Source organism: Oryctolagus cuniculus, chromosome 20, assembly GCF_051225735.1.
Source record: "Oryctolagus cuniculus isolate XC-2025 breed Fujian yellow rabbit chromosome 20, ASM5122573v1, whole genome shotgun sequence".
In the NCBI taxonomy this organism is placed as follows: Eukaryota; Metazoa; Chordata; class Mammalia; order Lagomorpha; family Leporidae; genus Oryctolagus; species Oryctolagus cuniculus.
In genome coordinates, this window is record NC_142886.1 from 11,564,872 (window position 1) to 11,573,575 (window position 8,704).

Genomic DNA, 8,704 nt, shown 5'->3' on the forward strand with positions numbered 1-8,704 from the left:
AGAAAGTGTCAGGGAGGGCATAAAGGGAGGTTGTAGAATGGATCTCAAAACACACTCAGAGGGAGGTAATAGGTTTTAGTGCTTCACAGTGCAGTGTGGTGATTATAGCCACCATGATGTCTTATCCTCTAGGAAGACATTGGAGAAAGCTGCTGGTATGCTCCAAACATAGTGAAAAGATAAGGAAATAGAAAATGTAATTGTCTGAACTGATCAAATTATGCTGTATACAAATGTTGAAATATCATATTGAGCCCCATCGAATGTACAATATTGCATGTAAATAAAATTTTAAATAGTAAGATAATTTAAAATATTCAGGGGGCCAGCACTGTGGTGCAGCAGATTAAAGTCACTGCCTGCAATGCCAGCATCCCATATGGGTGCTGGTTCGTGTCCCACTGTTCCACTTCAGATCCAGCTCTCTGCTGTGGCCTGGGAAAGTACTGGAAGATAGCCCAAGTGCTTGGGTCCTTGCACCTGGCAGAAGCTCCTGGCTCCTGGCTTTGGACCAGTTCAGCTCTGGCTGTTGCAGCCATTTGGGGAGTGAACCAGAGGATGGAACACCTCTCTCTGTAACTCTGTCTTTCAAACAAATAAAATAAACCTAAAAAATCGGTTCAGTTTGAGATGTCGATTATTCTACTGTCCAAGTGGCATTTATCCCAATGATACACAGATGATTCAACCTACTCAAATCGATAAACATGATACATCACATCAAAAAATGAAGGATAAAAACTATATGACTATCTCAATGGATGCAGAGAAAGCATTTGATAAAATACCACATCATTTCATGATGAAAACCTTAAAAAGCTGGATGTGGAAGGAACATACCTCAACACAATAAAGGAAATATACAAGCCCACAGCCAACATCTTACTGAATGGGAAAAAGCTGCAAGAAGTTCCACTAAGATCTGGAAACAGTCGAGAATGCCCACTGTCACCACTATTATTCATTGTAGTTCTGGAATTTTTAGCCAGAGCCAACAGGCAAGGAAAAGAAATCAAGGGGATATAAATTGGAAAGGAGGAAGTCAAATTATCCCTGTTTGCAGATGATATGATTCTTTATATAGGAGTACTAAAAAGACTCCACGAAGAGACTATTATTACTTGTTGCAGAATACAAAATCAACGCACAAAAATCAACAGCTTTCTTCTATATACCAATAATAATCTGGGTGAGAAAGAACTTATAGGAACAATTTCATTCACAATAGCTACAAAAATTTAAATATCTTGGGAAAAATTTAATAGAAGATGTGAAAGATCTCTACAATAAAAAATAGAAAACATTAGTGAAAGAAATAGAAGACACACACACACACAAATGGAAAAATCTTCCATGTTCATGAATTCTAAGAATTAATATGATCAAAATATCTATACTACCCAGAGTAATTTATGATTAAATGCAATCCCATCAAAATTCCAAGGACACTCTTCACAGAACTAGAAAAGACAGTCCTAAAATTCATATGGAAACATAAAGGACCCCACATAGACAAAGCAATCTTAATAAAGACAAAGCAAGAGACATCACAATACCAGATTTAAAGACATAACACGGGGCTATTGTGATCAAAATAGCACACTACTGACATAAAAATAGACATGTAGACTAATGGAACAGAATAGAAACCCCAGAAATAAATCCACACATCTACAATCAACTTGTCTTTGACACATGTGCTAAAAACATTGCCTGGAGAAAGGACAGTGTCCTTAACAAATGGTTACACAAGTTGAATTTCCAACTAAAGCAGAACCCTACTTTATAACCTGTACAAAAATAAACTCAAAATGGATCAAGGATCTTAACATAAGACCTGAAACTACCAAAATTCTAGAGGAAAACATAGGGGAAACACTGCAAGACACTGACCTACATGAAGGCTTTTTGAGTAAGATCCCCAAAATACAGACAATAAAAGCAAAAATAGACAAATGGGATTGTATCAAGAGGCTTCTGTACAGCAAAGTAAGCAACAAAGTGAAGAGACGGTTGACAGAATAGGAGAAAAGATTTGTACACTGTGCATCTGATACAGGATTAATATCCTGAGTGTGTAAGGAGCTCAAGAAACTCAACAACAACAAAACAAACAAACCAGTCCAGAAATGGTTAAAGGAAATACGCAGACATTTTTCAAAGTTGGAAATACAAATGGCCAACACACACAAGAAAAAACACTCAGGCTCACCTGCCAACGGGGACATGCAAATAAAAACCATGATGAGGTATTGTCTCACTCTAGTTAGGGTGGTTGCTATTCAAAAATAAAAAATATAACAAATTTCTGCAAGATTGTGGAAAAAAGGATGCCTCCATACACTGTTGGTGGGAATGCAAATTAGCACAACTGTTATGGAAAACAGCATGGAGCTTCCTAAAAAAACTAAAAGTGGACCTGCCATATGACCCAGCTATCCCACTTCTGGGTGTAAACCCAGAGGAAGTGAAGTCAGCGTATGAATGAGGTGCCTGCACGGCTATGTGTAATACAGCCTCATTTACAATAGCAAAGATGTGGAATCAACCTAGATGTCTACCGACTGGATAAAGAGAATATGGTATGTATACAGATAGAGTATTAGCCACAAAAAAGAATGAAATCCTGACTTTTCCAACGGAATGGGTGGAAGTGGAAATTATTACTGCTAAGTGATACAAGGCAGGCCCAGAAAGACAAGTATCACATGTTTTCCCTTAACTGTGAAAGTTGATACAGATAGAATATAAAAATTGTGTGTGTGTCATAAACTTGGCATATAATTAAAAATATTGCCTTCCTTAATTATACCATGTACATGAGAATATGTCCTTCTATCCCTTCTATCCCCACCTTATTGTCATGGATTCCTCATTTTGTGATATTAATAGCCTTGTTTCCAAAAAATAGTATCTATGTATATGATATCTACATAAAAGTAAAAATGGCAAAACATTAAAGATGGTTAAATCTTAAAATTAAAAATTAAAAAAGAGATGTTTATTAGATACCCAAATGAGCAGCTGCTTGTTCATACATCCATACCTCTGGGTCTCAGGGATGGATGGGTGTGGAGAGACAAAGCTGAGAGTCATCAGGTTATAAATGATATTGACAGCCTGGCCAACAGACACAGTCAGGCAGGGCCCGAGCAATGAGCATAAAAAGAGACGAGGACCAAAGCAATGGACGCTGACCTACGCCAACATTTAGTGGCTGGGGAGACATGGAGGGGATGGCAGGGAACATGAAGAGACTTCTGGCGACTGGAATGAAAATCAAGAATGCGGAAGCCAGAAACCAAGCAAAGGAAGTGTTTTACAGAGAGGAACAAACCACTAACAAAAGGGGCCTAGGAGGTCAAGATGAAGACTGAACAGTGACCTCTGGGATTGGCAAGGTTGACCTTTTCCCTGGGGAGCTCACAGAACAGCAAGGGTGGAATAATGAGGAGGCAGGTGCGTTGTTGTCCAGTGGCGGAAGATGTGTCCTAGGGAAGTGAAAGACTTCCTGGAGACAGACGGAAGAAGGAGCAGGGACCTCTCCCTGGGGCGTCACGGAAAGCTGTGTGGAGGAAATGTGTTTTTGGATTCTGGTAGGTAGGTGGAGGGAATGAAACCAGGGTGCATAAAACTTACATTTTTTTCTAGTTGGTTGATGAATTTTCTGCATCCACTCACGCAAAATGAATATTTCCCCTCCCAGGCTAACATCCCACTGGTAGTACTCCATGAGGATACACTAGTATTTGCCAGTTATTAACACTCCTGCTATCTATTTTATAAGGAAAAAATATATAAGCTGATTCTTAGGGAGAAAACTCTCAGAATTCTATTTTTCCTTGTTGTAGTCTTGATCTTTTAATTGCATTTGAATGCGTTCCCTTAGCTTATGCAATATAGAGATCTTATTCCTCATACTAATAGCCACCATGTACCCAACACTTATCACATGTGGAGCACTGTTCCTTTTGTTCTCACAAACAATTCTGATACCCTCATCGGCCCCGTTTTTCCTTTGCGATAACCAAGACAGAGAGAGGTTAAGTGACTTGCTCATGGTGGCAAAGTGAATAGCAGAGGCGGTGTTAGAACTGTGCCCTTTGGCTCCAGAGCTGACCATCTTCAGCAGACTGTTACACTTCCATCCTTACTAGTCCATCTCTGCTTTCCCAGGATGGGACGTTATTAGTGAAAAAAATCCTAGTGCTCTTGAAATTCCAAGTTCTCTAAAGACTCAATAACTCAATTGCAGGTTGTCATTGTTGAGTGGGTCAGTAGGGTAGAAGAAGCCATTTAGTTCTGTTATAGTTGATTGTAATTCTCACATGACTGTCTAAGGATTGAGTTCCACCGGGTCATGTATCAGGGTGGTGGGGAAAATGATCTGGAGGCTTTGCTGGTGGAAGTAACCTCCCCATTACAACCCTAGAGGTATGTGTATTTGCTTCCTTTTAGAAGAACTTTGGAAAGTTATTATTTTTTTTTGACAGGCAGAGTGGACAGTGAGAGAGAGAGAAAGGTCTTCCTTTTCTGTTTGTTCACCCTCCAATGGCCGCTGCAGCCGGTGTGTTGCGGCCGGTGCACCATGCTGATCCAAAGCCAGGAGCCAGATGCCTCTCCTGGTCTCCCATGCAGGTACAGGGCCCAAGCACTTGGGCCATCCTCCACTGCACTCCCTGGCCACAGCAGAGAGCTGGACTGGAAGAGGAGCAACTGGGACAGAATCTGGTGCCCTGACCAGGACTAGAACCTGGTGTGCTGGCACCGCAGGGGGAGGATTAGCCTATTGAGCCACAGCACTGGCCGAAAAGCTATTTTTAAAAATGTATGTGATCTGAGAGAGAGAGAGAGAGAGAGAGAGAATCTTCTATCCACTGTTTCACTTCCCAAGTGGTTGTAACAGCTGGGGCTGGGCCAGGCCAAAGCCAGGAGTCAGGAACTTCTTCCGGGTCTCCCATGTGGATGCAGGGGCCCAAGCACTTGGGCCATCTTCCACTCTTCTCCCAGGCGCATTAGCAGAGAGTGGGATTGGAAGTGGGGCAGCCAGGACTCAAACTGGCGCCCATATAGAATGCGGTGTAGCAGACAGTGGCTTAACCAGCTGCAGCACAGCACCGGCACCATGATAATGCACTTAAAGAGGAATAAAGTGTAAATCAAAGCAACCATGTTTAAGAATGCCTACTACGTGCTAAGTGCCATTCTGAATAGGTGGGGAGCTAAAACAATACAGTAAGGGTGAGTGTGCGGCTTAGTGATTTAGACACTGGCTGGGACAACTTGGGTTTGAGCCCTGACTCTCACTGCTGATGACAGTATCCTTCTGGGCTCCTGCCACCCACATGGGAGACCTGAACTGACTTCCCAGCTCCCAGCTTCAGCCCAGCACAGCCCTCTCCAACCACCTGTCTTAAATAAATAAATAAATAATAATAAATATACTAATATGTAGCCAACACCTTCAAGGGTCCCTGATGCTCAAACCATAGCTAGTATGTGCCTGAATGAAACATCAATTTGATTGTAGTGGAATCTTGCTGTGGCTCAGCCTTTGTATGTTCCCTGATTGTGCTTTTACAGGCTAATTCTATCTCTAAAGATTTTTTTCTTTTTCTTTCTGATAGCATGCTGTGACCGCTTCACTCGATAGATGAAGAGATTTATACGTGATTTTCATAAGCCTCTGAAGCCTCCCCTCTTAGCAGATGTTGGGTTCTACCTTTGATCTAGAAGTTTTTGAAGGGAGATACTAGCCACTTCTCTTTTGCTTGCAGGAAGAAGGGGTGGAATAATAACTTATGCTAAGATGTTAGCACGGATCCCCAGATTTTATAATTAGTTTTTTTTTTCTGAAGATGAAAGTGTACGTGCGCGCTCTCTCTCTTTTCTGCTCTCATTAAAATGTTCTTTTCTGGGCATAGTCATATTTTCAGAAAAGCTTAAGGGGGCCAGCATTAACATTGACTCTCAATGTCTACAAAGAGAGAGAAACCCTCTGCGAGGTAGATACTCCACATCCTCTGTCGCTTTGTCTGTCCCAAGTCACACACAAGCAGGAGGAAGGGGACTTGGGAAATGTCCAGTTCCAGAGAGGAAGCTACTTCCTATGGTAGGATGACTTCAAATGGCCACGGAGCAAAGACGCGACGCACGTCGCCTTCCTGTGGATCATTTCTCTGTAGCTGATCCTGACCCAAAACCAAATTGAAAGAAGAGGAATTTTTCTCTTACAGACTCTCAAACCTCTGATAAGTCACGGTACCAATCGCCATGTCCCAACAAACAATTATAAAGTGAGTTACTGCAAACTTCAAGACTTTCATGAATTTGCAAATGAGAAACTTACTAATATTTGTTCTAGAAATTAAGAGAAAAAGCGAGAGTCAAAATGGGAAATTTTAGATAATGCTACCTCACAGACAAGTACACCTACAAACTTGAGAACACTCAAAAAAGAAAAAAATCCGCTGGCAGAATAGTGACTACAGGGTTGTCACCGTCACACTTTAAAACATTGCATGCTCGATTTTGTCTTTTGGGGACAGGTTTTAAAGTAATTCAGGCTTCGGTTGCATTTGTACTTTAAAAAATATTAATTAAAACAATTTTTTAATGCAAGCTATACGTTGCTTAATAGTTATTTACAAGCTTTTAACACGCCCTGCCTTCCCTGCCCTGCTCTCGGTCCCCAGGAAGATGAAAGTATAGTCTTAGGGCACCAAGTGTTTTAGGAGAAATGAGGGTCTTATTTATTAGTCTTTGCATTTCCAGATCTGAGATGAGAACTGGCAGGAACCTTGCTTTGACCAGTTGTGTGTGAGTGGTGATTTTTTTTTCCCGTAGAAAAGAATCGTGAATGCAATCACGCCACATTTGAGAAAGTTGACAGGAAGCAGTGACTCTCCAAGCAGATGTTGAATAAAACGCCCAATCCAGGGGGCAGTTTGAGTGTGTCCCAGTGTCACCCATCTGCTCCACGAGTGGAGAAACTGTTCAGATACAGCGCCACAAGCAAACTGGTCTCCCAACGGTCCTGCAGAGGCTTTGTTCAAATGAGGGTGCTCCAAAATGTTCATGAGACAGAAGACAACGTTTATTTCGGTGCAAAAGTTTTTGAAATCCTTTCCCGCAGACTGTGCGCACCGCACCTACGCCTGGGTTCCAACATTTTGCACCGCCATAAAAGTGTCTTTCCATGCCCCTGCCCACCTCCTTTGGGAAGCATCCTCACACGTTGTGCGTGAGGCTCAGCCACCCGATGACGCGCACGCAGGCCCGCACCCAGCGCTGCCGCGAGACCCAAGCCGGGTCCTTGCGCGCCTGGGGTCTCCGCTCCCCCCCGCCCCCGCCGGCGCACCCCGGCTCTCCCTACCTGCATAGTGGTCGAACACGGTGGGCACGTATTCCTCGGGGAAGGCGTCGTTGGCGTAGCTCATGAGCAAGCAGGTCTTCCCCACCGCGCCGTCGCCGACCACCACGCACTTGAGCATCTTCTTCTCGGCGTGGTCCGCACAGCCGCAGCTGCTGTCAGTCCCCTCGGTGCAGTTCATGCTCGCGGCCGCGGCGGCTGGGACTCCCGCTGGCTGCTGCTCCCGCCGCTTGTCCCGCAGAGCCGGTGCCAGGCTGGACGGAGTTCACTCTGCCTCGCTTGGGGTCCCTTGGAGCATCCGGACACGTCGGAGGCTGGCGTGCGCCCCGTCGCTCGCCATCGCGGTCCCGAACAGCGACAGGCACTCGCAGCGGGGTGGGGTGTGGAAGGGAGGAGGGTTGTGAGAAGGGTCCGATCCTCTCCCTTCTCCGTTTAAGCAATCTTCATCTCCAGAGTCCTGGAGGCTTCGCTGGCAGTCTAGAAATTTCAGCGGCTTGCGGCTTCCCGCTCTGCTCTGCCCGTCTGCAGCCCGGCTGGGATTCGGCTAAATCGTCCCCATTTTTTTTTTCCCCACTTCACAGCTAACATGGAGGAAAGCTGGGCTTTTTAATGGAGTTTTTCCACCCCCCTCCCTTGCTTCCTCCAGCTTGCCGAAGCTCAGGAAATCATGGGTTTCCTGCTGCATTCCATATTAGGATCAGTGGGCTGGGAGGGCTGCAACAATGGGAGCTCTGTGTGTGTGTTTGTACTTGTGGGGAACGATGCCAGGACACGGAGTGGGAAAGCACTAGGGGTCCCGCTGCCGGCTCAGGCTCTCAGACTTCCTGTTGCATCGCTGCTAGGCAGCCTGCTTGCTCCTGGCTGGCTGGGAAAGGCTGGGGGCCGGCGAGTCCCGGCTGCCCCAGGAGCGAGAGGGAACGGCTGGAGCGAGCGCGCAGAACCGCACCAGCAGTTGTAGCATAACATATGACATCATCGCTCCCTGAGTCACCGGTGGAGGGCTCTGAGAATTAAACACGGCCGTTTCTTGGCTGGCTTCAGTGAGCACCCTCGCCACGCTTCGCTGCAATAAAGAAGCAACCCTTCCAAGGTGATTTTTTTTTTTTTTTGGTAGGTCGCAGGTGTAACGCGAGAGTACTTCAACAAGTTCGTGGAATGCGGACTCGAAAGACAAGTTTATTTTGCTGCAAAACCTTTAGAAATCCGTACACACGAGGGCTCTTTACAAAGTTGCTAGAAAAATGTACACTATGCGAAAATTTACGTGTGGATTGCTACGTTTTCTGCGCCCAAATTAAACATCTCTTTGGATTCCCTTTTCCATGAACATTT

General features: G+C 44.6%; 1 protein-coding gene across 1 annotated transcript in view; it reads right to left on the reverse strand.

The window, feature by feature from the left end:
* Window positions 1–8,435, reverse strand: part of RHOJ (ras homolog family member J) — a 93,073-nt gene extending 84,638 nt beyond the window's left edge. The window contains exon 1 of the mRNA XM_002719551.6: window positions 7,376–8,435. Coding sequence (XP_002719597.1) covers window positions 7,376–7,553 — 178 coding nt within the window. The 5' untranslated portion in view covers window positions 7,554–8,435. The remainder of the gene's footprint in view (window positions 1–7,375) is intronic.
* Between the last annotated feature and the right edge of the window lie 269 nt (window positions 8,436–8,704).